Raw genomic sequence first — 12,471 nt, 5'->3', positions numbered from 1 at the left:
TACTCTTTTATTTTGAAAAGCACCGGCCGAAAAAAAAAAAAACAGTTCCCTTTACAGCTATTAGCTTGATGTTGTTTGGGTAGCACGGCTATTTTGTTTTTACTACAAGTGGAGATTCGTTATTAAAATGAAGAAATCTCACTGTTAGGTTGTCTCCGGAGCAGAAATGGCTACCGAACAGCGGCCTAACTGGGCGGATATTCTTAAAAGGAGGTTAGCAAACTCCAAAGGAGGTAAAACAATGTAAACTGTGTTTAGCTGGCTAACTTGAGTGTACACTATCGATTTGTAATCAGTTAACTAATAAGAGTGTTCTTTTGCCGGATAGTTAATATTTAAGTTGGTTTTTATATTATGTTTTTTCCGGCAAAGACGAGAAGAGCGAAGAGGAAAAGAAATCAGAAGAAACGGAGCTTTTCTCCAAATATTACACCGAGTGGAAAGGAGGAAGCGACAGCGGCAACTCCTACAAGACCATCCCACGGTTCTACTACAGGGTATCATATCAGTTCAATACATATGAAATCTGTAAAAGTCAAACAAAAACCTTAATTTTGGAACTATTTTCTTTCCACTGTCTACATAAGCCATCGAGAAGCAAACGGTTGTATTCAAACCTTTACATCCAGTCATTTTAATCATTTAATTAGTGGTAAGAGAGGGAACTGTGATGCTGATCATTTAACTTGTGCGTAGTTGCTTGAACATGATGCCACTGTTATGTAGATGTTGTGTTTTTTCTGCAGCTGCCAGCAGAAGATGAAGTATTGCTTCAGAAACTAAGAGAGGAATCCAGAGCTGTCTTTCTCCAGAGGAAGAGCAGAGAGCTGCTTGATAATGAGGAACTGCAGGTAAAATACACACAAATATATCAGTGCTTCTTCTGCAGGTAAAGCAACAATTTGTGGCAAAGCAGGTAAAGCAACAACAACACAAACTTTGTTTTTCTTATGTTTCCTTTTATTTTCTGTAGAATTTGTGGTTTCTGCTCGATAAGCACCAGGTCCCTCCACTGACTGGAGAAGAGGCCATGATTAACTATGAAGCCTACCTGCAGGTGGGGGAAAAGGCTGGGAGCAAGTGCAAGTAAGTGATAACAAGTTCTCAACCCTAAAACTTATTCAGTCTTATTGTTAGATATTGATCACAGAGGATGTTAAATCAGTAAAACGAATTTACCCTAGGCTTGGTCACCAACATATCAAAACACCTATGGGAAATTTAGTTAGTAGTCTATGCTCCCGTCAAAGTTTAAATCATGTGGGTCTAAGTGCACGCAGTTATGGTTTCCTTTGATTGCGCATGTATTACTAGGCAATTCTAGAGCTAATACATGTAAGCAATCTCTGACCCTCCAGGTATTTATCAGGCCCAAAACCCATGTAGGTAGGTGTCCCTCCAGGGTGTGCCTCAGCCACTTCGGTCACTCTTGATAACCTTAACCCAATCACCGTTTCATTTAAATGTCTGCCCTATCAACTTTTGATGCTACATTATATGTCTATCACGGTGTCCATGGGTAATTGGTCCTTAAGAAACAGCTACCTCATCTAACAAAGGCAACAGCCATCCAAATTATTTAAAATACGAATACAGGACTCTTTCGAAGGAAGTGACCTTTAATGTGAGCGCGCTCAGAGCCTGAAGCAGAAAGATTGTGTTAAGCGAAAACAGATTTTGACGTGAAGCCATTAATATGTTTAAGTAAAGTTTTAGTTGTTTATTTTTTTTCTTTCTTACTTTCAGAAAATTCTTCACAGCCAGAGTTTACGCCAAGCTGCTGCACAGTGACCCTTACGGTCGGATCTCCATCATGCAGTTCTTCAACTACGTCATGAGGAAAGGTTTGGACCTTTTCTCCTCTGCTTTGTATCCACAGAGCCTCATAAACAATATAAATTCTTTTCACCAATCACCTATCCCAACATGGGGATATGACCCAAAATGCAATCAAACATCCAGAGTACTAATGCTTGTTTCTGTTACTCTGTTCCATAGAAAATAAGTTGGTGCAAGTTTGCTATTGAAATTATGATATATCCCATGACCTTGATGCTTTAAGTTCCTGAAAGGAAAAAAAAAGATTTTAGGTTTAGCTTGTTTGCTGCTTTTGTATTTTTCACCACTGTAAATAAATATCCTGTTGCGGGCTCAGAAATACTACAATGATATTCCAAATTAAAAAGCTTTTCTGCATCAAATCGAAGCTGGGCTTATTGCCTTACCCCCCTGTCCCCCTTTTCTGCTCCTTCACATCTACATCCAGTGTGGCTGCATCAGACCCGGATAGGCCTGAGTCTGTACGATGTGGCTGGACAGGGCTACCTCAGAGAGTCGGTAAGTTCAGCTCAGGTGACTTTAAAAAAACAAACAAGTTTTATTTCAAGCGAAAATCCAAATGGAGCAAAATGGTAATTCTTCTCATTCTGTGTAGGATCTAGAAAACTACATCCTGGAGCTGATCCCCACTCTGCCTCAGCTGGACGGCTTGGAGAAGTCCTTCTACTCTTTCTACGTCTGCACCGCTGTCCGCAAGTTCTTCTTCTTCCTCGACCCACTCCGAACAGGTGAGACTAAACCCCGTATGAACTTTGCATATTACTGTGCAGGTCAAGTCAAGTGGCTTTATTGTCATTTCAACCATGTGCAGTGGTACAGTATACGAGCAAGACAACATTCCTCCAAGACCATGGTGCTACATATGATATGTAACAGACACTTGCATGAACCAGGACAAGTGCTGACAGATTATAGAGCAAGACCGAGTTGGTTTGCTAAACCTGAAATAAGGGAAGCTCTGGATTTAACTCGAATTCTCTGAACATAACCTGCTTGCTTGGCAGGTTTTCTTTCTGCCTCCTCCCCTCCAGCTGTAACTGCAGCAGCTGACTCATTTCTTCCATTTATGCGTCAGTGTTTAATGTCTTATGTTTAACATTTATAAGCAATCTGTCATCAGTATAAGAAAAGAAAATATTATTATCACCTCAGAATAAAATCTGTAGGCAGCTGTAACGCAGCCGTTACGTTTGCTGCCAGTTTCCCTGCACTGAACATTTGCCTTACATTACTGTAAAAACCAGTGTTTAAATAAATCTGCTATGTGTGACGCTTTAGGTATGTAAAAGTCTGTGATCTGTCATTTGTCAGGGTGGGGTCACTGTCACAGTCACACTGAGAGGAAAATGCCTGTCACAGATGGCATTTTTATTTTATACCAGTCATCTTACAGCTCATTAATTATATAAGATAAACTGGAGTTTAATCTCAGTTAAAGTTAAAATTTGTTAATCCTGATTTCTGAAACCAGAGCCTGATGGTCACTGTAAGGACTAACTGCAGCTTTGCAGTTATTACAATAGTAATTACAATAGGCAAGGGATAAGGAAAAATAATAATTTTGATCTTTATATGGAGCTATTTTCCATGTTTCCTGTGTTTAGTTTATGTCAAGAATGTAGAAAATGTTGATTTTGGTTATCACACGTAATATTTGTGGCTTTTTGTGGAAGTGTTGGGTTTTTGGTTTGAGGGTTTTTTTTGTTGTTGTTTTGTTTTAAGTTATCTTACTTTTCTCCAGGAAAGATCAAAATCCAAGACATCCTGGCCTGCAGTTTTCTGGATGACTTGTTGGAGGTATTTTTTTATTTATTTATTTTTCCTTGATTCACCACTCAGTCTGTTATAGGATGCCAATAACAATAGGATGTTCACATTGAACCCTAAGCAACTCTTCCTCTTATTGATGTCATCATTTTTCTCCTTTCTCTATCACCAGTTGAGAGATGAGGAGTTGTCTAAGGAGAGTCAGGAGTCCAACTGGTTCTCAGCCCCGTCGGCTCTCCGAGTCTATGGTGAGATAACATCTGGACACATCTGCACAGTAGGATACCGGTGGTAATTGTATTCCTCTGTATTTAGAGGAATGTTGGTGAAAGGCCCAATTTTGGGTCAGTGAAGTTAGAGTGTTCTGTGTGGTATGTGTCTGTGTATCAGTGCCCTGTACTGTTGCTTACATCTGTGTTTTTAAATTGTGCAGGCCAGTACCTGAACCTGGATAAGGACCACAACGGCATGTTGAGCAAAGAGGAGCTTTCACGTTACGGCACGGCCACACTCACCTCTGTGTTTTTGGATAGAGTCTTTCAGGAGTGTCTTACCTACGAGGGTGAAATGGTACGGTCCATAACATTAACCGCTGGAGTATTGACTGCTGTGGCAGAGATGTTTTTGGTGGTGAGATCAGGTGACTGTGAGGACTTTCTCACACATCTTCAAGCAAACAGATTTAATCCTGAGCTGCTGACTGAGTGAACTCTGTGTGATCTCCTCAGGCAGCTAACACACACACACTTGTCTAAAATCGGTCGCTATAAATCTACTATACTGGCCACGGCTCACATGTTTAAATGCCTAACTTTACATTAGAAATAAGCATATTTACAGCCTCTATAGGTCTATAAATACTTACAGGGATGATTAACGCTTTAAAACTTTATTGAGACTCAATTAAAGCTGTTTTCCCAGAAATTCAGCACAAAGTGCAGATGAAACTAGGTGGTGTTTATCGAACCTTTGCTTATGAAGATTGTACCTCTTTTCCTCATTACCTCAGTTGTTATAGAGCTGAAGATTTACTGCATCAAATTAAAGCTGGGCTTATTCACATGCTGTTTTTATTCTTTGGCTTTCGTCACTGAACTGGACCTATTTTGTGTTGTGGTTCCTGTTTGAAGCATTTTAAATGCACTGACGAATAATTTGCCTCACTGTGCAGTTTACTGTATTAACAGACCATCCAAGTATTTTATTAGTTTGTTATTTAGCACTAATCAGCAAATATCTAACCAGACTGGCTAAGCAGTAGCTGATAACTTCACTCCACCCTCTTGTCCAAATATGGCTCCAAAAACAAACATGTTGCTTCCCAAAACATCAAAAGTCATACCTGTGGTTGAAATATTTGAGTATTTGTCTGACTTGAATGTTTCTCCTTCTCTTTTCCAGGACTATAAGACCTATTTAGACTTTGTTTTGGCTCTGGAGAACAGGAAGGAGCCAGCAGCTTTACAGTACATCTTTAAACTTTTGGACATGGAGAATCAAGGACACCTCAACGTCTTCTCCCTGAACTACTTCTTTAGGGTATCGGCTGCACACGCTTCCGTGAAACAAAATCAAAAGGATTGATTCAGCAGTTTGTTTTCCTTCAGTCTTTCTTGATCATTTTTCAGAATTTTTTTTTTTTTTTCTCTTCAGGCCATTCAGGAACAGATCAAGCTGCACGGACAGGAGCCGGTCTCCTTCCAGGATGTAAAGGTACATCACAGACAAACACCACCTTATGTGGCCGTAATGGCTGTGGGCGATGTCTTTGAACATTTGAATCTCTCCTCAGGATGAGATCTTTGACATGGTGAAGCCTAAAGACCCCTACAAGATCACACTGCAGGACCTGGTAAACAGCTGTCAGGGCGACACAGTGGTCAGCATCCTGATTGACCTCAATGGCTTCTGGACCTATGAGAACAGAGAAGTGCTGGTGGCCAACGACAGTGATAGCGGCAGCAGCGGGGTTGGCGGGAGCAGCATGGCTGACTTTGACGATACATGAAGATGTTTCGGGGTTGAAACATAAAGAGAATTTCATGTTTTACTCCCAAAAACAGCAGCAGGACGATGACCCTTCTTACTCGCACACATATGAAGGCTTCGAAGGCTGGAAGACTCTTAAGGAAAAAAGGAGGAAAGTGTAAATGCTGATCTTTGTGTAAATGCTGATCTTTGTTCCTACCTGTGAAAGCTAGGTGGGTTTACTACGAAGGTAATTCGATATAGCTTTCTTCATCTGGTCCTGTGAGGAAGCTGCTGTTTCTTTTTCCTCACAAAATTTAAAATGTTCAGTCAAAACATAAAATGCTCCTTTAAAGGACAGTTTTAATTTCTACTTTAGTTCTAAAGAAAATCATAATTTAATGTTTTTGTAAATATTTGTAAAATTAAACATTAAATGATAAATGGACCCCTTTTCCATTCAGAACTGCCTTAATTCTTTGTGGCGTAGATTCAACAAGATGCTGGAAACATTCCTTAGATTTTGGTCCATACTGACATGACAGCGTCACACAGTTGCTGCGTATTTGTCGTGATTTTAATTGATCACATTCTTTTTTTCAAAGCTGAGTTCAATGTTATTCGCCACACCCAGGCCTGATTACAGCCAAACCTGTTAATTTGACAAATCACTAATTATAACCTGTCTGACAAAATGAAGTATGACTTTTGGGAAAATATTCTGTGGACGGCCGAGACAAAAGAACTTTTACAGTCCTGTTGCATCTGGTTTGCTGTAATTGATGAAACAAGAAAATCTTGAATGCTTAGCCATCAGTTCATGCTCTGAAGCTCAAGCACACTTAGGTTATGCAGCATGACAGTGATCTGAAACAGACCAGCCTGTTTAAGGTCATCTCAGATTATTTGAGATGACCTTAAACAGGCTGTTTAAAAACCTTCCAATGTGTCTGAATTGCCAGTTACACAAACACTTGATTGCAGTTCTTGCCAAGAGTGGCACAACTAGTGATCGGGTTTAGGTGACAATTACTTTTACGCACAGGGAGTTTTTCACAGCACTGTCTAAAAAGAAGAAATAAGTCACACTGTACAATTTAAAAACAAAACAACACACCCTTTCGATTATTTAAAGATTTTATTTACACACAATATAGAAATATAAAGGTTCATTAAAAGCTTCACTTTAAATTAGAAAATATTTTGCATATGTTAGCCTGCTTTACACAGAAAAAAAAAACATCCTTTATGCTTGGTGAAAGACATTTAACTGCAAAGTGTAAACATCTTTTGCTATGATATGCTGGCTTTTCAATTGGAGTCTGCTTGTGGACCGATTCTGACTATAAGCGCTGCTACTCTGCAAGCTGAGATCTGAAGCCTGCCATCACACGTCACAGCCAAAGAGAAGATTAAAACAATTTTTAAGAGGCTTAGGCTGGCACAAGCAAGGACATTCAAAGACTGAAGTATACACGAGCCACTGTTCACACCAGCGTAGAGCATCAGTTAGCTATAAAGTAAGATTTAACTGTCGGAAGGTTTTAGATTTTATATAAAGAGGCAAAGATCACAAATGTGAGGTTAGCAGTAAAGCCAGTTTTAACAAGCCCAACCAGACTCGCGCTGTAAATCACATCGAAATAGAAATGCAGCTGATTACTGTGACATCTCAAGAAAGGGAAGCAGCTGACTTCATCTTTAAGTGACACAGAAATAATGAATGAAACATGAGGCATGTCGAAATGTAGCACTCAAGCTGTTCAGAAATTAATAAATGTGCAGCAGGTCAATAAATAACTAAACATCACAGTTATGGAGGCCAGAGGTGAAACATTGTGGACGATGGAGCACTTAAATATAATAAAACACGTGTAAGTAGTAATAATTTTTGGATGGAAAGAAATCTGTTAGATCCACCCAGGAGTTTTGGACGATTTGTTCACAGCTGGGACCTGATTTTTTTTTTTTTTAGCTTTTAGGCATTTAAATCTTCATTGTCTTTAGCACACACCTCCAAGTCTGTGGTGCATGAGGTTCATGAACAATGTGACAGGAATGACTAAAGTAAAGATGCAAGGCGGGATCCAAAATGAGGCATTGTTAGATAGATGAGAAGAAGAAAATATATCTGTTTTACTCTAAGGCATTAAATATTCTACTTTTAAAAAGCTTTTTTGCTCATGATGACCTGATTTGGGTTTTTCCATAATCTGTCTGGCTGCCTATATGTGAACAGCGCAGGTGCCTCCTTAAAGGGCCAGTTCCTAAATCATTTGGATTACTCCTCTGATCTGTCTGGCTTTTTACAAATTGCTCTGTTTAAGACTGTAGAAATGTCTTCCTTCTCTTTTATATAAAGAACCAAAACAACGCTCCTCGCATGGCGGTCAAATCACTAAAACATTAAAAACCCAGGATGAAATGCAAGCTGTTTCATTTAGGAACTCTTTTTCTTTGTACTTTCTACATTCGCCAGTGAAAATAACAGTGCATCTGAGCTCAGCCAGCTTGGTACTGCTCAGCCAAGAGCGTTTACATCTCACGCCATCTTGAGTCTCTGGTCACAGGTAACTGGAGAGTTATGGTTGGTGGTTCGGCAGTAACATCAGAGAAGGCAGACATCTTCGCATCAGATACCTCGAAAATTGGGCATCTCACACCAAAATAACACAGGTGTGTAAACAGAGCTACATGCCAGAGGAAATGTGCACAACTTTGACGTTTTTTATTTTTACACCGAGCATCTTTTATGAATCAAAACACCGCGTCAGGAAAGATCAAGTATGAATGAGGTAAGCATGCAAAGGTGAAGGGTCACGATTCCCTCATAAACATCTAAGAGACTGATTAACATCTACCGAAATGCTTTAGTCTTCATTTTGTAACTACTTTTAACCTTGAAAACCAAAAATATTAATACACAGTCCTATAAGAATATATAAGTTAATATATAAGGTCTATCGGTTTGTCTTCTATAAACATTTTAAGGCTTTTTCTATATTTCCAGAGATGACAGTGCAGCAAAGACAGGCTGAACTGGAGAAGAGTGCAAAACTACTCAATCTCTTCATTGGCATATCAGTGAGGCAACAACTATAACATAACATGTTTCTGTTTAGCAGAGAGGGTAGGACCAACTCTCTCTCTGATTTTTGTCCAGTTCTGGATGGATTTTTACACCAGTCTGTAATTAATGATTGACTGTTGCCTCGAGGATCTACTTCATCATTTTAAAGTGAGCTGAACCTAGGCCCTGTTTAACAGCCCAAGTACATATATCAGTCCCTGCCATACACAGATATACATTCACAGGTCAGGCTAGTGCAGCCACCTCCAGCCCTTTTTTTATGTTTCCCTGCACTCCAAGATCTTCCTTTATAAAATAAAAAAAACATAAAAAAAAAAAATAACGAAACTATTAGTTTACATAGCTGGATAGATTAACGGTTTGTCAGCTAACAGAAGTGTGTGTGTGTGTGTTTTGGAGGTTTCTGTCTGCCACCGTCACTCTTCAGGAGGGGAGAGGAGACGGGACTCTGTTGGGGTCTTGGTTACTGAGAGGAGGCTCAGGCTCGAAGCTGATGTTAACAAAGGAGGCCGGGGACACCTCGGGCTGCTCTACCGTAGCCAGACGAGGAGCCGTGGGATCGCCCCGCTCGCCTCTCTGTTGTGCCCCAAACCGATGCTCCGCCTCCTCTGACAGACGATTCTCCTCCTCTTCCTCCTCCTCCTGCAGGAGGAGATTAATTAACAGTGAGCCAGATTAATGTTAATGTTTTTGCTCCTCCATTTGAGTAAGCAGCTTTTAAGCTGTGACATGGTGTCATACCTCTTTCTTTATACGGTAGTACTCATCTATGGCATACTGGTACTTAGGTGTAGTGATACCAAAGAGAGAGGCCAGTTTCTCTCCCATGTAGTCACATACTGCAAAACAAACAAACAAAAACCCCACAAATTAGAGACATCTTCTAAACACTTAAAAAAAATTAAAATACAATAATTATAAAACAATTTGTGAAATATGCATTTCATTTCAAGCTTTCTGGAGTATTTATAACATTTCCTGATATTCCCACTTCAAAAAGCTCTTTTTAAAACTCCCTGAATGACTCTAAAGAGCCGGTCCTTAATGTAGCAATGACACCAGGCCAACCTTCTAGCTTCCATTTTCTACTTTTATTTAAATTTCTCTGGTATTAAAATGTATTTTTAACCTGCACTGGCTGGTGTTTTATGAGTAATTTTACAATGTAGAGTTTTACCTGATACAGTGGAGGTGGCCATCCTCCACATTTGGAACCAGAAGTAAGGACCCCAGGTCAGTTTGGACTAAAACAGACATGTGGACATGAGATATGATTAAAAAATAAATAAATAAATCTCAAGAAGCATGTTGAAACATTTTAAAACTGCACCTATTATGTGTATCAAGTGTTTCAGGTGCATCTTTTTATTTTTGGACTGTACTAGTATTCACAGGTCACAACAACCTGGGCCTTCTAAATGAGTTCATCCTCTGACTGGAACAAACAATATTACCTGAATTTCCCCTCAATATAAGCTCAACTTTCTTCCTCTTTTACATTTGGAAACACAAAGAATTGTATTATAAAGAAACAGTGCAGTTCCAAATGACTGAAACATGATATAGTTGCTCAGTTTTATATCTTAACCTGCTGGTCTACTGTGTTCACCAGGAAGCTGTACACTTCAGCTGTGGGACTTAAAAACTAAAACTATGGGCTCAAAAATGCTTGAAAAACTTAATTGATTCTTGTTATTCGACTCTTGCTGTGCCAATAGCATACCGGATCTACAGAAATAACTTCTTTCTTTGCAGTCTGCTCCTCTTCCTCCTCTTCATCAGTGCTGTACTCCTCCATGGTCTCTCCACTGGCAAAGTAAATGGTTCTGCGAGGAACCTTCACCTTCCGTGGCGTTCCCACGGGGTCCCCCATCTCCACAGTATCAAAATCTGCTTCCCCTCCTGTACTCTGGTGATAATTTGAAACTGTATTACTAATGATATTTTTAATAAAACACATATATAAGTCAATAAAGAATTGATAGAAGAATTTACTGAAGTAAAAGCTTTTATTAGAGTAGAACAGGTAGCAGATCAGTTCATAAAGTAGGACTGAGGCCTGGAAATTGATTTAAAAGTAATTTATATAATTTTAAAATTAATTTTATATCCAACAGGTAGCCAGTGAAGGATGATAGTGATGTGACCTCTTCTCTGGCAGCTGAGCAATGAATATGATGGAAGCTGGAGATGAAGTTTCAGATGAGTAGAGGAAACTTCTCTTTAGTGATAATGACTACAACTAGTAGTTTCTCTTTGCCAGAATAAAAGGATGTGTTTGACAGCACTGATCAATGAACTCACTGAAGGAGAATTGTAGAGTTACACAAGTAGGGAAGGTCTTTTGAAGCCAATTCTAAACAACTGCAGATTCAAAGGTTCAAACAACTGTACGTAAATACAAGCTATTTGCCAAAGTCAGGAAGAAGACACAAACAGTCACTGTCGGATAAGAGAAAATTAGTTATGATATTTAGAAATATCTCAGGAACCACCAAGATTCAAATTAGAAACTGCTGGAACACCAGCGTCACTGTCCAAAGTGAAGCAAGTTTTACATCACCAGAGCCAAGAAAGAAGCCCCTGCTCCTAAATCAACACCTTCAAGATCGACTGAAATTTGCAGCTCCTCACATGGACAAGCCAAATACCTTCTGGAGAAAGGTTTTATAGTCAGACAATGATTGAGCCATTTATACAAGGATAAGAGGTATATTTCAAACCTAAGAGTTCTGTACTAACTGTCAAGCATCATGCTCTGGAGTTGTTTTGTTGTTTTGCTACTAGTGGTACTCGTACATTAGGACTACCTCCAAATTCTTCAACTTGACCTCAGATCAACAGGTAGACAGTTGGAATGTTGACAAACATGGAGAATGACACCCAAACCACATATAAACTGGTTTTGGAATGGGAATAGCCCTTCCAAAGCTCTGACCTAAACTCCATTGAAACTTTGGGAAAAATGTTTAAAAGCCAGGTCTGTGCCAAGAAACCAACCAATTTAAATGAACTCTACAAATTTTTCCAAGAAGAGTGGTTAAATATCCAACAAATTATGCAAGAAGCTTGTTTATGACTAACAAAAGCATCTGGTCAAGGTGCAACTTACTAAGGGACATTTAACCAAACATTAGTGCGGATGTCATGATGCATGCTCAATCATCCAGGTAAGGAAATCCCAAAAAGCTGATTCTGTGATTCTGAGACTGAAGAAGTCACTTGGATGAGTGACGAAATGTTACTCCCACCGAAAACGATACGTCCAGATGAACAGAATCACATTTTTGGGATTAGTGGGGATGTATGTAAAAATATTGACAACAATATCAGAATCTTCTCTTCCCCAAAATCCAGCACTCATCGGGCTTTAAATAGCTGTTTATATAAAACGATTACAGGTACAAAAAAAAAGTGGTCTAATGTGTTTTTCTAAGAGCTGATTGCACACTAAATACTACTTACGACATCAAAGTGCTGGTTAGAGAGTTTAAGTGACTTCAATTGCTTTGTTTTTGTTGCCCCTTAGCTTCGGTGCTAAGGAAGTAGTTAACTATTAATACTACAAATCTTTATGTGAGCTGTCACATAAAGAGAAAATAGTAAACATTTTATTAGCATCAACTAACCTTTTCAGTTTCCATAGTTTGTCCCAATGTAACATTGACATTTGCCAAATACAGCGACAAATCTGCCATTACACCTACTTCTTCCACTTCACCGTGTTTCTGACGGCTACTTCCTGTTATCGTCAGGAAAAACAAACTTCCTTTCTGATTGCTTCATAATAAATGTTTTACAACATT

General features: G+C 39.2%; 2 protein-coding genes across 2 annotated transcripts; one reads left to right on the top strand and one right to left on the bottom strand.

Annotated features, from left to right (window-relative positions):
- The first annotated feature begins 25 nt into the window (after nucleotides 1-25).
- ppp2r3c (protein phosphatase 2, regulatory subunit B'', gamma) lies at nucleotides 26-6,027 on the top strand. The gene is made up of 13 exons (XM_003445495.5): nucleotides 26-233; nucleotides 373-497; nucleotides 747-851; nucleotides 974-1,086; nucleotides 1,747-1,844; nucleotides 2,267-2,337; nucleotides 2,435-2,567; nucleotides 3,581-3,636; nucleotides 3,779-3,854; nucleotides 4,040-4,176; nucleotides 5,008-5,145; nucleotides 5,260-5,319; nucleotides 5,399-6,027. Exons 1-13 carry the CDS (start codon nucleotides 167-169, stop codon nucleotides 5,612-5,614), a joined length of 1,395 nt encoding a protein of 464 aa, XP_003445543.1. The 5' UTR covers nucleotides 26-166; the 3' UTR covers nucleotides 5,615-6,027.
- Nucleotides 6,028-6,693: 666 nt separating this feature from the next.
- On the bottom strand, nucleotides 6,694-12,435 carry fam177a1 (family with sequence similarity 177 member A1). The gene is made up of 5 exons (XM_003445496.4): nucleotides 12,295-12,435; nucleotides 10,389-10,574; nucleotides 9,843-9,909; nucleotides 9,407-9,504; nucleotides 6,694-9,307 (listed from the first exon to the last, which is right to left on the bottom strand). Exons 1-5 carry the CDS (start codon nucleotides 12,361-12,363, stop codon nucleotides 9,089-9,091), a joined length of 639 nt encoding a protein of 212 aa, XP_003445544.1. The 5' UTR covers nucleotides 12,364-12,435; the 3' UTR covers nucleotides 6,694-9,088.
- Nucleotides 12,436-12,471: the final 36 nt, after the last annotated feature.

This window comes from Oreochromis niloticus, linkage group LG19, assembly GCF_001858045.2.
Source record: "Oreochromis niloticus isolate F11D_XX linkage group LG19, O_niloticus_UMD_NMBU, whole genome shotgun sequence".
NCBI classification, from domain to species: domain Eukaryota; kingdom Metazoa; phylum Chordata; class Actinopteri; order Cichliformes; family Cichlidae; genus Oreochromis; species Oreochromis niloticus.
This window is presented reverse-complemented; position numbering and strand designations above follow the sequence as displayed.